The sequence below is a fragment of the Nymphaea colorata genome, chromosome 7, assembly GCF_008831285.2.
Source record: "Nymphaea colorata isolate Beijing-Zhang1983 chromosome 7, ASM883128v2, whole genome shotgun sequence".
NCBI lineage: Eukaryota > Viridiplantae > Streptophyta > Magnoliopsida > Nymphaeales > Nymphaeaceae > Nymphaea > Nymphaea colorata.
In genome coordinates, this window is record NC_045144.1 from 12,871,982 (window position 1) to 12,893,651 (window position 21,670).

Consider the following 21,670-nt stretch of genomic DNA (forward strand, 5'->3'; position numbering starts at 1 on the left):
AGGCCCCAAGGTTCTGTTGTGTGTTGTGCTTGGAGCGTTGGGCTCCTGCCTTCCCAACCTGGGTGTCCTAGGGAAGGCTGAGTATCTCACCTTGGACGTCACACATCCAGGGATGAGTGCTCTACCGCTGCAGCGGGTGAAATGGATCCATACTGTTATGGGCCACCACGGGGGTTGTCTCTCGGCTGTAGGCCGCCCGCGGTGTGCACGTGCCTGTGTTGCACCCACAGGAACTGTTAATGCACTAAAGTTAATGAAAATGCAAAGTGTTTGACAGAATGCATGTGACTGACGTATATGTGATTGATATGAATGCAAGTGTTATGTTTAAGCATGCTTCGCATGTGACTGATGTTGTGTTAGTGTGGCCATCAAGTGGCTTTTACGTGTCGCACTCAGACGCGACATGACGATAGATGGGTTGATATTTGTCCCTTTATTTGAGCCTTACTTGAGAGGGTTTGGCATTTTTCTGGCTTGTTGCCATACTGCGAAGGCTGAGCCTTCAGTTGTTTTCTTTTTCAGGTTTTGGCGGACCCGGGGCAACAGGTTGAGCGGATGGCTTCACTCACGTCCTACTGGGGTGGTTTTGGGATTGTCGTTTGTAGTGCCGGCGCGTCATGTTTTGGTTTTATTGATGTCTTCTTTTTGTTAGGCATCAATGTTATTGATTTTGGGGCATTTTGGTCATGCACATAGATGTGAATTTGTATGAAACAAAATGGTTATATTAATGAAAGTTCGCCCCATTGTTTTGTATTGCTTGGCTCATCGTCAATTTGAATTCTTTGGTAGTCACACCTCGATGCTTTATGTTTTGAGAAAAAAAAAAAAAATAGTTTGAGGGTTAAAAGCTCGGGCTGTGACAGAAAGAATCGCCAGTTACTGAATATGACTCGGGCACTTCTTTTTCAACGTCATGTTCCAAAAAAATATTGGGGGGATGCTGTGTTGACCAGTGCGTATCTAATTAACCGCATCCCTAGTCGTTGTTGAATGGGCAGACGCCTCACTCTATGTTACCGGGGAGCCGTGAACCTTTCTCTCTTCCACCTAGAGTTTTTGGATGTGTTTATTTTATTCACAATCACAGTCCTAATATTAAAAAACTTGATCCTAGGTCGGTTAAGGGCGTTTTTCTAGGTTATTCCCCCACTCAAAAAGGATATAAGTGTCGAGACCCTTCCACAGGTCGTGCCTATGTTACCAAAGATGTCACCTTCCTGGAAGATGCTTCATATTTTGGTGAGAATTCTCTTCAGGGGGAGAGGTCTACAATGAGAGAAGAGTATTCTCTCAATCAAGAGATTCAGTTTACAGATTTTTTGGAATACAAGAAGGAAGAGATTGAGGTTACTAACCCTCTAGAGCGCAATGAGGATGATGGATGTTCAACTGTGGATAAGGAGGGACATGACCGTTTGTTTGGGCAGGTTTACTCTAGGCAAAAGTCGCTTGCGGCGGGACCCACTGATGAAGCGATGCCCTTTGGTGACAAAAATGCTACTCCTTCCCTGGATGACCGAAGTCGTGCTCAAGAGATGTCAGTTGAAGGTACTCAGGCAGAGACTAAAAGTGAAGATTTACCCATTGCTCTTAGAAAGGGTGTCAGGTCATGTACTCAACACCCTATTGGTAATTTCATATCTTATTCTAGACTGAGCAAGGATTACAAGTGTTTTGTATCTTCTCTTTCTTTGGCTGTGATTCTCAGGACTGTTGCTGAAGCTCAAGGTGATTTCAAGTAGGCTGATGCGATGCAAGAAGAAATGGAAGCCCTGAGAAGAAACATGACATGGGAAGTTGTAAAGATTCCTGAGGCAACTCACTTGGTTGGATCCAAGTGGGTCTACACCATCAAATACAAACCAGATGAGGGTTTAGTCAGAAATATGAGATTGATTACTTGAAGACCTTTGCTCCAGTTGCGAAAATGAAGACAATTAGAGTTGTTATTTCCCTAGCTGTGATGAAAAAGTGGAGGATGTACCAACTGGATGTTAAGAATGCATTTCTCAATGGCGATCTCGAAGAGGAGGTGTATATGCGTATGCCCCTAGGATATGAAGAACCAGAAAAATGTTGTAAACTAAAAAAGGCTTTATATGGCCTCAAGCAATCGCCCAGAGCATGGTTCGAACAACTCAGACGAGTAATGCAACATTACGGCTACAATCAAGGGAATGGAAACCACACTCTGTTTGTGAAGAGGAAAGAAGGGAAAGTCACTCTGTTACTTGTTTATGTGGATGACATGATTGTTACAGGTGATGATGAGGATGAAATCACAAAGCTAAAAGTATTACTGGCTGCCGAATTTGATCTCAAGGATCTTGGTAAACTGATGTACTTTCTTGGTATTAAGATTGTTGGGTCCAGTGCCGGCCTTGTGTTACATCAACGGAAATACACACTAGATCTATTGGAGGCGACTGGTAAGCTGGGGTGTGGACCAGCTTCTACTCCTCTTGATGCTGGGCACAAGTTGAGCCTTAGAGATGGGGAGTTGCTCTGTGAAAAAGCCAAGGGAAGATATCAACGTCTTGTTGGGAAGTTGATTTATCTTACCCTCACTCGACCAGATATCACTTTTGCTGTGAATGTACTGAGACAATTCATGCATGCAACGACTGATACACACTTGAAGGCTGTGGACAGAATATTGTGCTATTTGAAGAGGAATCCTGGCTAGGGGCTCTTATATGTGAAACAAGAGCCTGTTGAGATCGAAGGGTATTCTGATGCTGATTGGGCAGGTTGAAGGGTATTCTGATGTTGACTGGGCAGGTTGTGCTGATACTAGAAGGTCTACCTCAGGGTACTGTGTCTACTTGGGAGGAAACCTTGTTATCTGGAAAAGCAAGAGGCAAGATGTGTGTTCTCGATCTAGTGCAGAGGCTGAGTATAGAACTATTGCTATGGGAGTGTCAGAGTTACTACGGCTGAAAATATTGTTAGCTGATATCGGGATAGAGATTGGAGGACCTATGAAGATGTACTGTGACAACAAGTCTGCAATCAACCTAGCCAATAACCCTGTACTACATGACAGAACAAAGCATGTTGAGATTGATCGTCACTTTATCCGTGAGAGGATTGATGCTAAAGAGTTAATCTTACCTTACATGAAGTCTGAAGACCAAACCGCTGATGTTCTGACTAAAGCTCTATTTTCAACTTCTTTTGAAAGAAATGTATCCAAATTGGGCATGTTTGATATGTATGCCCAACTTGAGGGAGAGTGTTGAAGCATGTAAAGATGGGTCTTGGGACCGGGTCTGGGTCCAGACCCGATCCAACTTATTACTTAAAGACTTGTAACCCTAATTTCTGGTGTGAATGAAGTTTTAAGAGAGAGAGAGTCTGGCGGCTAGTGAGCACTAGACCTCCTCACTTGTGGTTTTTTCTCCCTCTCGTTGAGGGTTTTCCACGTTACATTCGTGTTCTTCTCGCTTTTACTCTTTCTACACAATGCACCAACAATGCTGCGATATTTGGTGAGGTTTTCATATGTTTCCCCATCATTTATACTCATCCTTTGGTTCAGAACACTCGATGTTTCAGCAGGCTTACAATCCATCATGCATGTTCTATCCAATAGGTCAAGAGTATATTTCTGTTGCGTCAAGGTAAGATGATCTCCTTGCCTATCAATTTCAACCCCAAGGAAATATCGTAGGCTTCCAAGGTCTTTCATCTGAAAGTTTCTCATTAAGTTTCTCATTAACAGACCTTTTATCTCATCAAAATGTTTTTCCGAGTTCTCTGTAATGATGATGTCGTCAACATATATAAGGAGGAGGGTAATAACATTTTCTTTCTTGAAAATAAAAAGGCAATGGTTGAGAGGACTGTTTCGAAATCCGTATTCCTTTATTTTGTTTGAAAAACTATCAAACCATGACCGTGATGCTTGTTTAAGTCCATACAGGGATTTTTTCAGTTTGCAAACCCATTCGCTAGAGTCTTTTTCAACAAAACCAAGAGGTTGCTCCATGAAAACTTCTTCTTTCAAATCACCATGAAGAAAAGCATTTTTAACGTCTAATTGATTTAGCTTCCACCCATATTCAACAACAAGGAATATAATCACGCGAATGGTTCCCATTTTGATTAGGGGACTGAACGTCTCATCATAATCATGCCCAAATTGTCACACCCCAACCTTTTGACCCTCAAACAAATTTTTTTTTTATAAACCTAAAGCATTGAGGTGCGACTACACAACAATTCAAAAAAGATGGAGCTATGTCATTTAAAACCATGGGCAAACTTTCATTTATATAACAATTTCAATTCATACAAAGTCACATCTATGTGTATGACAAAAATGCCCCAAACCACAACTTTGATGCCTAATACAAATAAGACATCAAAAAGACCAAACCATGACGCGCCGGCACTACCAAAGACCCAAAACCTCCCCAGTAAGATGTGAGTGAAGCCATCTGATCAACCTGCTGCCCCGGGTCCGCCAAAACCTGAAAAAGAAATAACTGAAGGCTTAGCCTTCGCAGTATGGCAACAAGTCAGGAAAATCTCAAACCCTCTTAGGTAGGGCTCAAATCTAAGAACAATCATAAAAACAATCTATCGTCATGTCGTGTCAAGGCATAGACACATCATTTGCCAAGAAAACCCCTAACATAGACCATGACATGAAAAGACCACTAAAGGGCCCCAGAAACACAATCTCAATTACATGCAAGGCATGCTTAAACATTTCATTTCAGTCATAGCATTCACATGCCCATCAATCACATACATTCGTTCACACACATTTCATTCTCCTACATTCATTTTCATTAGCTTTAGTGAATTGACAGTTTCTGTGGGTGCAAACACAGGTACGTGCACACCGCGGGCGGCCCATAGCCGAGAGACAACCCCGTGGTGGTCCAGAACAGTATGGATCCATTCATCCGCTGCAGCGGTAGAGCACTCATCCATGGATCTGTGAATTCCAAGGAGAGATACTCAACCTTCCCTACGACACCCAGGTTGGGAAGGCGGGAGCCCACGCTCCAAGCACAACACACAACAGTACCCTGGGGCCTTGCACCGCCTGCGCTCCAAACAGGCGAGACCAGTGGCGAAAGCGGGACGTCTCCCAAACACAATGCCATAACTCACTGGCCTCTCATCTCTTATTCTTTCATTATTATCATTATAATTGCACAATCACAGAATGACCGGCTAGCTCATGAGGTTGGTTCACTTCACGAGTGCACCCACACCTCCAATTGCCTCCCCACGAAGTCTACACATAACATTTAACAGTCATAGCTAGCCGTCATACAATACGGGTACAACTACCCTCCAATTCTAATCAATTGCATTATTGCCCACGGCAATACATATGCAACAATTCACAACATTCACATTCATAAAAATTCACATCTTATCAAACACATCAATCAAATCTTTCAAAACTTGGCCAAATCCCGGAAGGTAGTCTCGATCTGTGATGGCTTGTATCTGTCTTATGCAATTATCATTCTATGATGCTCTCTAATGCACAATCGGGGTCGAGGAGACATTCGACTCGATACCCCACCTCATCTGTCCTAAGCAGTTATCAATTCTAGCATGCACATGCAAATGCGTAACAGTTTTCAAAACAAGCTTCTAATAGCTTTCCAAAACAGAACTTGTCACATGACAAATCATTCACAATCACACACATCAATCACACCTTTCAAAACTTAGCCAAACCACGGAGAGTAGTCTCGATCCGTGATTGGCTCGTATCTGTCCTAGACAATTATCATTCTAGGATGCTTTCTAATGCATAATTGGGGTCGAGGAGATACTCGACTCGATACCCCACCTCATCTGTCCTGAGCAGTTATCAATCCTAGCATGCATATGCAAATGCGTAACATTTTCAAAACATGCTTCTCGTAGCCTTTCAAAACAAATCATATCATATATCAAACAATTTGCATATCAAACCATTTGCATGCATACACACATTCATTCACAAAACAATCCATCAATCACATCACAATCCTAGGATTCCACGATCCTAGGAACACACATTCACACAATTGCCCAGGCAGGGATTTGCCTGGAATGCCGCCATACCTGTCGCGCGTCCACTAAACACCTTGAACTACGACCCACATTGCTCAAGGCCTACTTGACGTGCCCGGTGTACCTGCAAACATAACAAAATGGTAAGTTCTCTACTCGTTTCGCTTACCATCGATACAAATCTGAAAATACCGTTATCGAGGCATGTCTTCGCTTCAAATGGGTGTCGACCCACGAAACCCTCCAAAAAGGGTCTCTACCCAACCCACGAGGTTGCCACCAACGATTAGAACTCAAAACTTGTATTTGACTTATCACATGTACGATTCTCACTTGTTTTCCTTAGTTGAGGTGTCTTCCCCACCATTAGATTCTCAACATACAACGTATATGCACCTCAATAGAAGCATATTTCCCCAAGCTCACCAAAACGATTCTAACGTTCTCCACAACAATACAATCTCTACCATGCTTCCTAATTGCTTCGAAAATCAACCCATCATGCTTATAAGATCATTGTAGACATGGATCATCGTTCCTCCACATGAGTCCTAGACCTTCCCCAAAATAGTAACGTCGTTAACAAACATCCTAATTCATCAAATCTTAAATTTAGCATGCTCCATTAATAATTATACATGCTCCAACAACAAATATACAACAATCTAGGCTCGATTAGGCCTTGCTCACCCCAATTTAAGAGTCTGAACTGCTGCAGTCCTCCCGGCAGCCACCTCACAAGTTCGAGAGGTCCTCAAACGGCTAAAATCCCGCAATGCAGCCACACCAACGCATTCTAGCCGCTGTTATGAGGGGGAAGAACACATCCCCAAGCTGAAATCCGATCAAACAATGATAAGAGAATCAAAAATCGACGAAAAGGAGGTTTAAGAGAGAGGTGTCTGTCGTTAGAAGAGGCCCATAGTAGTTGTAAAAGGGGGCTGTGAGAGAGGGAAAAGCGTGGGCAGAGGGTGCTGACGGAGAGGGGAGAGTGCAGGCAGAGGGAAGAGGCTCGAGCAGAGAGCATGGACAGAGAGAGAGTGCGGGAGAGAGAGCTGGCCGAAAAGGGAAACAACACGGGAGGGAGAGGAAGAGATAGAGAGAGAGACCGATGGCTCACCTGAGCGCCGCCGCCGCTGCACCGACCTCCGTCTTCCTCTTCTCTACGTTGTGGTCATAGCAAAGGGAGAGACGAAGAGGGGAAACGAGGGAGACGAGGGAGAAGAGGGCGACGTCGGGCTCCCACGCTACTGGATTCGGGTCCGGGTCTGGACCCGATTCGGCCCACCTACAAAACGAGTCGAGCGTTACACAAATTGTTGAGTAAATCCTTTTGCTACCAACCTTTTCTATGTTGTCGTCAGGTTTGTATTTGATTTTGTATACCCACTTGGAGCCCACTATGTTTTTTCTGTGTGGCCTTGGAACGATCTCCCATGTTCCACATTCATGCAAGGCATCCATTTCTTCTCTCATAGCTTTTCTCCAATGATGTGATTTTGATGCTTGTTCAAATGAAGTAGGTTCTTCCTCCTTGCCAACTTTTTCCATGAATAACTGAAAATCAAGTGATAAAGAATCATAGCTAACCCACTTGTGAATAGGATGGCTAATGCATTGGGATCTACTAAGGTGGGGCATGTTGTCTTCTTCACTGTGAGCATTTCTGTCCCTTAGTCGTCGATTGTAGATATGACCCGAATACCGATGTGAATTGTTGCTCTGTTCTTCATTATTACTTTCGTGAACACTTGATGACTGTATTGGAACCTCTTGATTTTCACTTTGGGGCACATCAGACGACTGTATTGATCTCTCTCGAGCTTCACCCTGAGGCACATCATTTTTTGAAATAGGATCTGCATTGAATAACTGTGTACTGGTTTACAGATCATAAGATTCAATGGTCATAGGCATTTCATTAGTATCATCAAAATTATGTTCTTCAAAAGTAACATTTCTTGAAGTCTTGATACGTTTAGTTGTTGGATCATAGCATCGAAAACCTTTATATTCATCAACATATCCAACGAATCTACACTGAATAGCTTTGTCTTGAAACTTGTTCCTCAAGGCTGCATCAACATGAACATAGCATACACAGCAAAAAATCTTCAATTTCTTATAATCAGGTTGTTTGCTTAAGAGTATGAAATATGGCGATTTAGACATTAAGAGTGTCATAGCCTCATAGGCAAACAATTTATTATGTATACAACTGTATGGAAGGCTTCAGTCCATAAGGAAATGGGCACATTAGTATCATGCATCATTCTCATGGCGCTTTCATCTATATGTCGATGTTTGCGCTCAACTACACCATTTTGTTGTGGTGTGTAAGGACAGGAGATTTGTCTAGTTATCCCTTTTTCACGTAGAAATTCAATAAAATCAAGTGAAGAATATTCTCCCCCACCATCACATTGAAAATGCACCACTGTATGAAAATTTGGTTTGAATCATGACATAGAAGTTTTGAAATATGTGAAGCACTTTTGATTTGTGTTTCATGAAGTAAATCCAAGTGAATCGTGAGTAAGAGTCAATGAATAAGACATAATATCGTGAACCAGATATGGAATCAATAGGGGCTGGCCCCCAAACATAAGAAAAAATAATTTTAAAGGGTTTGGAAGTCCTTTGATTTATATTATGGAAAGATAAAACATGACTCTTACAAAGTTCGCAGCTTGAACATTTTTTGACACTTGAAGTAAGAGGTAAGCTTGATATTGGAATGAGACTATCTGTGACAAGTTTTTCAATAAAATGTCGACCACAGTGCCCCAATTGATTATGCCACAGATCAGATTCCAAAAATTGGTTAGAGTCCCTTACTTTTGATTGGAAATGACAAGGACTTGGTGACGCATTATGAGAAAAGAGAAAATGTCTTCAATCCTATACCAAAGGTGGACGAATCTTTGGGTAGACATTCCTTGAGGACATACATATTCCCTTGACGCTCCCCTTTAGTGAACATTTTCTTCGTTTGGAGGTCCTTGACATAGACAGAAGAATGTGTGAATTCAACAGAAGAGTTTGTATCATCAATGAGTTTAGAAATGAATATGATATTCTTTTTTATATTGGGAGCAAGAACAACATTGGACAATGATAGAGAGGAATATGTGTATTTCCAATATGTGTAATGGGATGAGATTTTCCATCACCTGGTATAATGCAATTTCTACCATAATGAGGGGATAAGTTAGTAAATTTACCTACATTTCCTGTCACATGGGTGGCTGCGCCGAATCCTAGAACCTTTCTCCCTACTCATTTTGCTTTATAGTCATCTTGGAGAATGCAGCCATCAATAGCTGCTGCATACCTTCGGCGGTGGTTTTAGAATTTTGTCCTTGTTTGTAATCATGTCTTACCCCTTTGTCTTTATTTTGAGGATTAAACCAGCATTGTGCCTTCAAGTGCCCTTTCTTGTTACAGTGAAAACAAATTGGTATTCTTCTTGAAGTATTCAAATGAGGCACCCCTTGGTTATTTTGGTGTTGGTAGAATGTTGCGACCATGATGATCAGAGTTCCCATGGTTCTGACCAAATTTTACATTCATGGCCAACACATTTTGGGAGTTCTCTTGATCAGTCATTTCAATGACTCTTTTCATATTCATTTCGTGTTGGAGGAGTTTACCTTGTAATTCGTTGAAGGAGGGTAGAGCAGGAAGGACCTCAAGAGCTGTAATAAAGGCATGATAATCATGCCCAAGTCCACTTAAAGTTTGCTGCACCTTCTCCTTATCAGAAATGTTACTCCCTGAGGCAGCAAGTTGGTCTGCGATAGCCTTTATATGCCCCAAATAATCTATGATAGATGTTAAACCTTTGTTCAAATTCTGAAATTCTTTCTTTAGGTACATAATCCGAGCTTCTAATATTTGGGAAAAAGTATCATCAAGAGTTTCCCATAATTCTTCTGCAGTACAGTCATCAGAAACTAAGAGTAACACTTGTTGAGATAGAGTAGACAAAATATATGCAACCAGACTTTGGTCACGTCTCATCCACACAACATGTTCAGGGTTGATGTTTTCTTGAGCAGCAATGACCTCTCCTGCAGAATAGATATTGGTGGAGCCTTTGTTGAACCATCGAGATGTCCAAAGAGGCCTTGACATCTTATAAAAGACATGATCTGCCTTTTCCAGGTTAGATAATTCTCATGGTTGAGTTTTTCGGTAATAAGATGAGGAAGAAAATTTGAGGACATACCAGAATGCGAAAGGTTTTCCGTGACAGCAGAAAGAAAGGGTATACAGGTAGAAGATGAAAATGAAGGAAGACACGATATAACAAGATGTGATTAGATCAGACCTGTTTGTGCATTTCGTTAGGTAGAGATAATGTAATCTGGCTTTGATACCATGATAGAAATCTGGCACCAATATCTGCAACTAGAAATCTGTATTCACGTAGGAAGGTAGAGAGAGAAAGAATGAAACAAGAAGAAGCTGGGAAGAAGAAGTTGTGACCAGGATGGTCTACATGGCCCATATTTATAAGAGAGAACAGTTACAATTGCAGAATCCTAAGAGACTCTTCATCGTAGAATCTTAGGAGACTTCACATATTACAAAAACATTAAATACTTCAACACAGTTTACAAGAACGAAGAATCCTAAGAAACTTTACATATTACAAGGGCATTGAATAACGTGAGACATCGTTCAACGTGCTGGATTTTGGATCCAGATGGAGGATCCGAAAATCTGTTGTTTAACACCCCACACCCAAGTTTTTTTAAAATGATCTGTGCCCTTACGCGCACCAGTACCCGTATCTATGTGACAGATTGTAATATATTTTAACTTAGTTTGCCATTTTAAACTTTGTAAGTAAGGGCAGTTTAGTACTATGCTGCCCTTTAGTAGGGTCTTAAGTTAAGGTTCTGTCCCTTACTATAGTAGCAGTTTTGGTTTTGCTCTTGGGTTTTGCAACTTGAGCTGCTGCCATCTAACAGCAGATTGGAGATTAATGAAGTTTCATTTTCATGCTTCAAGATCCTTGCTGATTTTTTTGTTTGGGTCTGAAGTTTGAACATAGAATACGTGTAAGTACACATATATGTGTTTATATGTACTATCATATATTATTAGCTCTTGGTAGTTTGATATTTGATTTGTATATATAATGATACCCTAGTCTACATAGGGTTCTTTTATGTATTTATTTTATTTATCTTTTTTTTCTGTTTTTTATGTCCTTTTTGTCTCGGCTAGACAGCTGAGCTAGCTGTTGGCTGATCACAGTGGCTAGGTTTTCTAGCTGTTAGAGCTTGCTCAACTGCTAGCTCCTCTTCTTTTTCCTCTTTGCTTTACTCTATATATAAGGGACTTGAGTCCTAGCTATTATTGCTAGGGTTTTGTGCCTGGTTGTAAGGTTTCTCTAAGTAACATATTCAGTTACCGTACTGTTCTTGAGAGTTTCCTGTTAGGGCTATTTGGTTTTCTTTGCCTCTCTAAGTGACCGTTCCCCAGAACTTTTGCTGCTGTTTCTGCTCTTTAAGTTTCTTGAGAGTATTCCTAACTTGGTTTGTGTTCTGTTCTATTTTCTTTTTTCTCTTGCCTTGGAGATTTTTTTTTTTTTTTGGTCCAAGAACTGAAAAACACAAAACAGTGTTAGCTTTGCCGCCAATCTCCTTTAGCCTTTTGTTCCTTCAATCCATGTTCTTATGACGTGTATTCTAGCCTTTTTTTCTGGAAATTGACAATTTTGTTCTTTCACAGGACTACGCATGTCACACCTAAACGAAGTCAAATTGGCTGCTGCTGATCCTATGCAGAAAACACTTTCCAGCTATATGATCTCAGATGGCATATCTGCTAAAGATGCCCCTTCTAGCACATGTGGTGATGTTCGTGAAGATTTTCACAAGGATGACCCAGGAGTTGCTTTTCCCATTGAAAATGAAGATAGTTTTCTTTCAGATACTTATATAAATGAAATGGAGTGTCTATCTGATTTGGCTGACCAGTCTGATTTGGACATATCATCGAAAAACCTTATCCTCTGTGATGCCAGTGAATCCTTACAAAATCTTCAATCTGGGCATTCTATGGAGCAGCTAAAGAAGGTAGGCCTTGAACCTGAAGCATGTCTTTTGTGTATGTTTGCCAAAGGTGGTTGTATGAGACGTAGTTGCAGCATGTTTGTCCTATTAGATAATGACTACTGATGCATTTTAACGGCATACCATCATAGTGACACAATGGTTGGAGCAGTGTTTGTTAGGAAATAAGATATCTTATTGATATCATAGCTAGGTTAGGTTCTACATTTTTTACATTTTATTTTTCTTTTTATGTATTTTATTCTTTCTTTTATTTTTCCTTTTCTTTTATTTTTCTTTTTCTTTTTCCTTTTTTTTGTTTCCCCTTTGTTCTAGCCGTTGGGAGTTCCAACGACTCCTTTATGAGCCGTTGGAACCTCCAACGGCTAGAACTGCCCCCTCTTCCTTCTCTCTTTCACTCTTATTGCTTGTATATATTCTTGGGCTGCCTTTTTTACATAGAATGCAGTTTTACACAGCCATTTTGGCATTCATTTAATAAGATTGATATATTTTCAAGTGGCCTTAGTGTCTTTTTCTATCATATTCTTCTTTAGTGACTATTATAGTCACATTTATATGGTATCAGAGCCATTGGGCTGCATGTTGGAGAGCTTTTAGAAGCTGTTTTTTGCTGTTTATGCTACTGGACTGTTGAAGAAAAATTTCAGGCGAGGCCATTGTTGCTGATCGTCATTTCTTGAAGACCTTCTTATGGCTGCTCACCAACTGTTTGGTGAAATTTCTAGAAGGACTTCCTCTTTGTTTCTCTTGGAGATTGTTACTTAAAATCTTGCTCTTATGGAGGACTCCAAAGTCTCGATCGAAGGAGAAAGTTATCATGCTCCGTACAAGCTTGATGGAACCAACTACACTCTACGGGCAAAATGTTTGGAATGCATCAAAGGGAAATATTTATGGGGTTTCATAAAGGTACGTTTACCCCTCCTCTCAAGTTGACTAAAATTGAAAATGGAGTTGAGAAAGACTTGAATGAAGAAGAGAGACAAAATGCCATGGATGAATATTATAAAAAATTAGATGATTGGGAGGCCAAAAACTCTAGAATTAAAGAATGGATTTACGGAAGTATAGAACCTAGAATTGCCCAAAATTTCATGTATTATGAACGAGCAAGTGAAGTTTGAGAATATCTCAAGGGAATGTTTACCCGAAAAGATATGGCCCGTAAATATGTCTTGATTCAAAAAGCCCAAAGTACCAAGCAAGGTGAGAATAATGTTAGAGATTATTTTATGGAAATCTCTAGTGTATGGAATGAGTTGGATCAACTTACTCCCAAACTAGGATTGGATTGTAAGTGTCTTGAGATTAGAAGAGAAGAAGTCGATGAATTTAGGTTTTTTCAATTTCTTCAAGGTCTACGACCTGAATTTGAACAAATTAGGTCAGCCCTACTTTCTTTAGCCTCTCCTCAACCCATTCATGAACTTCTTACGAAGTTAAGCGGTGAAGAAACTAAAATGAAATTATCCAAAAAATTAGATAGTGTTCTTTTTTCCAAACAAGAAGAAGAAAAAGTTTTAGCCGCCTCTAAACCCGAGAACAACATCAAATCTTTTAGACCTCCTCACTTTAAAAACCAAAATAGAGGGGATTTTAAGGTTGTTTGCCACTTTTGTCGTGAACCGGGTCACATTAGACCTAGTTGTCCAAAGTTGAATAACAATGAAGGACAACCACGAAACTATGGAGGAAATCTTTTCAAAGGTTGTCGCTTCTCAACCCTACATTGATATTCCATCTGTACAAACAAGAACCCTTGTTCTCAAATCAAGTTCCATGACTGATCTCTCAAGTCAAATAACAGAAGTGCATCAACACAAAATCTCAAAACATCAATTACATTCTTTTCCATACTTTACTTGTAAAATCAAAACTACAATAACAATTCAATCAAATAAATGCGTACCTGGGCAACATGGCTTCACAGATAGGCTTTAACTCACATCCATAGTGGGGTTTGCCATAGTTCTGATACCAAAGCTGTCACACCCCAACCTTTTCACCCTCAAACGAATATTTTTTTTTTAAACATAAAGCATTAAGGTGCGACGACACAACAATTCAAAACGGAGGGAGCTATGCCATTAGAAACAAGGGGCAAACTTTCATTTATATAACAATTTCAGGTGATACACAATTACATCAATGTGTATGATAAAATGCTCCAAACCATGTAATTAATGCCTACCAACAACAAGACATCAATATAACCAAAAATACGACACGCCGACACTACAAACGACCCAAAACCTCCCCAGTAGGATGTGAGTGAAGCCATCTGATCAACCTGCTGCCCCGGGTCCGCCAAAACCTAAAAAAAAAACAATTGAAGGCTCCCAAACCCTCTTAAGTAGGGCTCCAATATGAGAACAATCATAAAAACAATCTATCATCATGTCGTGTCAGGGCATTGTCACATCATTTACCAAGAAGACCACTCAATGGCCAAGATAACACAATATCGATTCACATGCACATCAATCACAAACACTTCATTCATATACTTTTCATTTTCATTAACTTCAGTGAATTGACAGTTCATGTGGGTGCAAACACAGGCACGTGCACACTGCGGGCGGCCTACAGTCGAGAGACAACCCCCGTGGTGGCCCAGAACAATATGGATCCATTCACCCGCTGCAGCGGTAGAGCACTCATCCATGGGTGTGTGAATTCCAAGGAGAGATACTCAGCCTTCCCTAGGACACCCAGGTTGGGAAAGCGGGAGCCCAATGCTCCAAGCACATCACACAACAGTACCCTGGAGCCTTGCACCGCCTGCGCTCCGAACAGGCGAGACCAGCGGCGAAGGCGGGACAACTCCCAAACACATAGCCACATCCCACTGGTCTCTCATCTCTTATTCTTTCATTATTATCATTACAATAGCACATTCACAAAATGACTGGCTAGCTCATGAGGTTGGTACATTTCACGAGTGCACCCACACCTCCAATTGCCTCCTCACGAGGGCTACACATAACATTAACAGTCTTAGCTAGCCGTCATAACGATACGGGTACAACTACCCTTCTATTCATTCAATTGCATCATTGCCCATGGCAATGCATATGCAACAAATCACAACACTCACATTCATAAGCACTCACTTCTTATCAAACACATCATTCACATCTTTCAAAACTTAGCTAAATCCTGGAGAGTAGTCTCGATTCGTGATGGCTCGTAGCTGTCCTATGCAATTATCATTCTATGATGCTCTCTAATGCACAATCGGGGTCGAGGAGACACTCGGCTCGATACCCCACCTCATGTGTCCTAAACAGTTATCAATTCTAGCATGCACATGCAAATGCGTAACAATTTTCAAAACGAGCTTCTAATAGCTTTCCAAAACAAAACTTGCCACATGACAAATCATTCACAAAATGACTGGCTAGCTCATGAGGTTGGTTCACTTCACAAGTACACCCACACCTCCAATTGCCTCCACACACGAGGGCTACACATAACATTAACAGTGTTAGCTAGCCGTCATAACAATACGGATACAACTACCCTTCAATTCATTCAATTGCATCATTGCCCATGGCAATGCATATGCAACAAATCACAACATTCACAATCACGCACATCAGTCACATCTTTCAAAGCTTAGCCGAACCACGAAGTGTAGTCTCTATCCGTGATTGGCTTGTAGCTGTCCTAGGTAATTATCATGATGTTTTCTAATGTACAATTGGGGTCGAGGAGACACTCGACTCGATACCCCACCTCATCTGTCCTAAGCAGTTATCAATTTTAGTATGCACATGCAATGTGTAACATTTTCAAAACAAATCTTATCATATATCAAATCATTTGCATGCATACATACATTCATTCACAAAACAATCATTCAATCACATCACAATCCTAAGATCCCACGATCTTAAGAACACACATTCACACGTTGGCCCCAGGCAGGGATTTGCCTGGAATGCCACCATACCCGTCGCGTGTCCACAAAACTCTTCAAAATGCCTCGAGCTTCGAATCTGATCGCTCAAGGTCTACGGGACGTGCCTGGTGTACCTGCAGACATAAGAAAAAGATAAGATTTCTACTAGTTAGTTTCACGATCCAAACAAATATAAAACACATTGAGACATATGTCATCGCCTCAAGAGGGTGTCGACGGGTAGTGTCGACCTACAAGCCCTCGAATAGGCCTCCTCCTAACTTCTTGACGTTGCCACCAAACGTCAAAACTCAATGCTTCGATCAATCCATCACTAACACTTTTCTCATTAACTTTCTTTAGTTGAAGCGTCTTCCCAATGGTACACCCAACTTACATATTCTTCTCACCCACATCAAAATCTCTACCATGTTTCCAAATAGCTTCGAAAATCAACACCTTAAGCTTAAAAGATCATTATAGACATGAATCAATGCTTCTCTAACATAATCCTAAACTTTTCCCAAAAAGAAAAGTCGCTAACATGCATCCCAAATCATGAATTCTTAATTCTAGCATGCCAAATCAATAATTATACATGCTCTAATAGAAAATAATAGTTGATTTAGGCTTGGTTAAGCCTCGCTCACCCCAATATTAGAGTCTAAACTGCTGCAATCCTCTTGGCAGGCACCTCACGAGTTCAAATGTCCCCCAAACAGCTAAAATCTCTCAATGCCCCCTCCACCAATGCATTCTAGTCATTGGTATGAGGGGAAAGATGCGTCTCCAAGCTGCAAATCGACTAAAAAGCCATAAAAGAGTCAAAAATTGACAAAACGGAGTTCAAAAAAGGGTCTGTCATTAGAAGAGGCCCACAGTAGTGGTGTGGGAAGCTGAAAACGAATGAGAGAGAGAGGGTGCTGACAGAGAGGGAAGACAGAGAGAGAGGGTTCGGACAAAAAGGGGGAAGATGGCAGTGAGGGTGAGAGTGCGTGAAAAGGGAGAAGAAAACGTGAGGGTGAGTGAGGGGACATGAGAGCTGTCGGGAGGGAGCTCGGATTAGAGAGGGAGATGACAGAGAAGAGCGAGGGACAGAAGGGGAGTCGGCAGAAAGCAATGAGAGAGGGTGGAGGGGAAAAAGAAGAAGGAAGAGAGGAGAAGAAGAGGCAGAGAGAGGTTGGGAGGGCTTACCAGAGCAGCACTGCCGCTGCGCTTCCTCCGCTGGCCCACGCGTCGCCTCTGTCACCCTCGACCACCTGTTTCTTCTTTGCGTGGAGCTCCCTAGCAACAAGAGAGGCAACGAAGGGGGAGAGTGAGAGGAGGACGAGGGAGAACAGCCCTCGTCGAGCTCTCACGCGGGTAAGTTGAGGGTCCAGGTCTGGACCCGCTCCAACCTGACCTGAAATAAAAAAGAGCATTACAGAACCGGCTCAGAATACCACTATAACATCCCGACCCACTCATGAGCTCGGGCCCCTGGTTCAGTAGATCCCAACTTGCCCCTTAGCAGTTTTAGCCCTAACCCGAAAAAGGCTTGGAACCAAGACAATCTTCTCATCAATGACCCCCTTTATAAATCCCTGAAGATTCCTCACTTTCTTCAATACAGGACTAAACATTTGGGGCGTTACAAGGCCTCTCCTATCCACGTGCTGGTTGTTGATCACAGTCTATTGGTCTTGGTTCCAAAATGTCTCATCCTCATAATCTGCAAATTCTGCTATGTCATCACCTTGGTCGGCTTGTTGTTGGGGGTGCCAACCCTTTGTCCTTGCCTGTGGGTGCTCTTGATGTGTCCACCCATGTGGTAGCTGAGGGCTGGCCCCATTGGTCCCACTGTAGGGGAGGAACCAGTCCAAGTGACCTGCATGGTGCATGTCATGTAACTGGTGGCATTGTGGAATAGGTGGTGTGGTATAAGTGTTAGCCAGTTAGGGTGAGTGTGTGGATCTAGGTTAGGTGGATATGGGTGTGGTATAGGTTTTTGTGGTGGGTGAGTCTAGCCATGGGTCTGGTTCGGGCAGAACATCAGCACAAGGAGGCAATCAAAGTATCTCAGCCACAACTCTGATACCATTTAAAGAATCTGAAAATAGGTGAAGAGTAATCTCAGCCACAACTCTGATGCCATGTAAAGAATCCGAAATAAAAACAAAATATAAAATCTATAATTTACTCATAAAGGAGAATCTCTCAATAAAGAGAGAAGAACAATGCACCAAAGCACTAAGAGAATAAAGATTGCTGTAAAACCAGCACCAAAGAGTCCACACAAAAGGCACTAAGGCCTAAAAGAAATCGCATGGCTGAATGGGAAGAGTACTTTATGGAAAGTAACTCAGCAGGCTGTACAACAGCTTCGAAAAGAACATATACAAAAGGACCAGACTGTCCTTAATAGTAAAAAGTGGGCTGTTGGCTTTCTAACATTTTAAACAGCATCAATTTGCTACATATGTCCCAAAACATTTAAGATGTTCAAATGCTAAGCCAAATAAATATTATTGCCAAGCTTCCATATATGCTTCTACCTAGGTGATTAAGAAGTAGAACCAAAGGAAAAAAAAAAGAGGAAAATCTAGAATGGAAAAAGGTATGAGTACTAAGGCAACAACTAGGTTATCCTACATTCAAGCTTTGCCACCATCTATATGTATAGTGTTGACGTGTTCTGTATGTGTGGGTCTGGGTCTGGATCCTATCCGCCCTTCTGTCCATGTTGAGTTCTATTTAAGTAACCTTTGTAACCCTAATTGAAAGTGTTAATGAAAATTAAGAGTGAGAGAGACCGGCAGCTGGTGAGCGCTGGAATCATCTCCGACATCGTGGTTTTTTCCCTCATGCTGAGGGGTTTTCCACATTATATTTGTGTTCTTTGTGTGTTTTACTGTTCAACATATAGCATATCAATTCCTAATATTTGTCTTTTTTTTCATAGGTATATCAGAATTGCCAAATATGAATCTTTCTTCTTGAATTTTTGCTGTTCAATATGTTTTGCAATAATTGCTATTAACAACTATTTAACATCGCCTTGTCGTTTTTTATTGTTTTAAATCAATGAAATAAACAACTCATTTTCCTGTCTATGTGACTGAGATATATGCATATCCTGTAACTGTAAAGTGAACAATACTATTCACAAGTAGGTAGGATGTAGATTTAGATTCTTGACATTTGTTTAAGGCTGGTTCAATCTGGGGCTAGTTGGTTTAAGTATTTGGGTAGTAGTGAATGGGGTGGCAGCCATTCAATGCTGTCTTCTTTTTGTGCATTACTGCTCTGGGCTGTGTATCTTTTCTAGACTGAGTTCCATAACTTACTTTGAAGCCTCAAGGCCTAAATGGTCAACCGCTTTTTCCCATAATCCAGTTTGAGCATAGCATATGCTTGTAAACAGTTTTTAAAACTGAGCAGTGGTACTTATTTGGAGCTTGAAATTGGAGTTGGGGAGACTGACATGAATATATGTTTCTTGTCCCACAGAATGAACTCCCAGTGAATGAAGAGATCAATGTTTTGGGTGCTAAAGACACAGTTTTATCTGAAATGGATGGACAACCTTTCTGGATTGATGATTCTAGATGCTCATTCTGTGGTTTTGAATTACCTCCAAGTTTTTTCATTGAGAGGCAAGAACATTTGGACTACCATCTAGCAGAGGTGCTTCAGAAGGAAGAATCCCAACATGTACTTGCACAAAGGACTCCACCAAAACATAGGTTTCTCTCTCCCTCTCATGTGTATACATACATACATATACATATATACATACACATGTATATATTCCGTTTGGTGGTGCCATTCTTATTTATTCTGCTGTATTGATACTCGCAGTTCATTGTTGAGCTGCTTCCAACGGATTCATTGCTCAGCTGGTTTCATTAACCAACCATACAATGCCCAAAACTTTGTCAAAAAAAAAAACATTAAAAATCCAATGTGTAAATTGGATTTTATATGGTTTTTAAGAGGTTTTCAGGTTAATAAAATTTGATCTTAGCATAAAGTTTTTATGGTTTTTATATGTATTTTTTCAAAAAGCTGCACCATAAAGCAGTAAACAGCAAAAGATAGTAGATACATCACATATGATGGAACATGCTTGATTTGTGCGTTTTGGATCCAGGTCAGAACCCAACCAAAAACCCACGTGCATTATTGTGCTTATATCCTTCCCTGCAAGTAATAGCTGGTTGGCTATTCTTGTACATTACTATGTATTCTTTAGTCAGGAAATGACACTTAATCTGAACTAGGGCATTGTGTGAATGTGCAGTTTTAAAACCTAGACGTTCACTGTTCTGTTCTTGTTTGATCTGCTATTTGTGTTTCTTTTCTTAGATTCTCTGCTGCTTTACAATATGTTTATACTGTTTGCAATAACACAATGTTCTCTTAATCTGAGTTTCTTAGTACTTTTTTTCTAAATCTGTTGCCTTTTTCTTTTCCTTTGTTTATTTATGCCTCTTTGTGTATATATAGGCTAATATTCATTCTCCAATGTAAGCTGTTTGAACAGCCTTTTAGTGATTCAATAATTACATTATCTCTCCGTTCTTCTATTGTATTCATGCCTTAGTGCCTACTGTTGTTCTTCTGTGGGATATCTATTGTGACTGCTATCAGTCACGTTGTCTAAAACTAGTGTTCAGAATGAGCACCAATAATATGAGCACTACTGTGCACTATCTAAACCATCTAATCATGCTAGAATGTGTGGTTGTGAAGATTGCCTGCTCAAAACAGTAATTGTTTGTTAACCATTTTACAAAGTATCTCTGAACATCTGATCATATTGATTGAATGGTTGAAGTATGTGCACACAATTGCTCATAGCGTAAGAAATACATATACTATGTCATTTACTTTAACGACCTCCTAAAAGATCATCGGCTTTTTTCCTTTCCATTTTATGTTGTTGTCTGAAAAATCTGCCCATATTAATGAATACCAGATAAAAGCAAACGGAGATCATCGGATTGCTCTTTTGAAGTTTGTTTTTTTATCATCAACAAAGAATATGGCATTTTGAGGCTTGAAATGTTTATGAAAATTCTGACCTAATTTCAATATGAAAACGAGCTCTTTATGTGTCTGCACATGTTTGCAGTCACACATGTGATTTTGTGCTCTAATATTGTGAGTTTCTGTTATTGTTCTAATATAACAGGCCTAAACGTACTAAGGAAAGTGGGAGGAAGAAGCACAAGTCATCTTTGAGAGAGGTTAAGCATATCCCAATTGACTTTTTTTTTGCGAAGGAGAAGCAGTAATCTGGGGGCTCTTTCCTATGAGGTGATTTGTGTATATATATTTGTTCTTTGAATTTGTGTGTTGATGCCTCCTTAACTATGTTAGTATTCTGCAAAAATCTATTCTAATTGAAAAAATAAAGGAATAACTGACCACATTCAAAAGAGCTTTTAGCCAAGTGTTCAAGTTTTGAGGCAGATAAAGATAATCTATTCACTTTGTTTGGCAGGATGGTGGAAGTAGTATTTAGTTCCCCTGCTTATGTAGAATTAAAGGTTTTCCTTGAGGATAGATATACAGCAGAAAAGAATGGGTTTTCCTTTTGTTTTGAAAGGGCTTTGGTGAAGGGTTTCTGGTACGTCTTTAATGAGTTTTCCGG

General features: G+C 40.6%; 1 protein-coding gene across 4 annotated transcripts in view; it reads left to right on the forward strand.

Annotated features, from left to right (window-relative positions):
- The window catches only part of LOC116257973 (DNA polymerase kappa), a 97,176-nt gene extending 75,712 nt beyond the window's left edge, over positions 1–21,464 (forward strand). For all 4 annotated transcript variants that reach the window (XM_031635009.2, XM_031635011.2, XM_031635012.2 and 1 more), the window contains exons 12-14: positions 11,782–12,128; positions 19,522–19,757; positions 21,209–21,464. In XM_031635009.2, coding sequence (XP_031490869.1) covers positions 11,782–12,128; positions 19,522–19,757; positions 21,209–21,311 — 686 coding nt within the window. In that variant the 3' untranslated portion in view covers positions 21,312–21,464. The remainder of the gene's footprint in view (positions 1–11,781; positions 12,129–19,521; positions 19,758–21,208) is intronic.
- Positions 21,465–21,670: the final 206 nt, after the last annotated feature.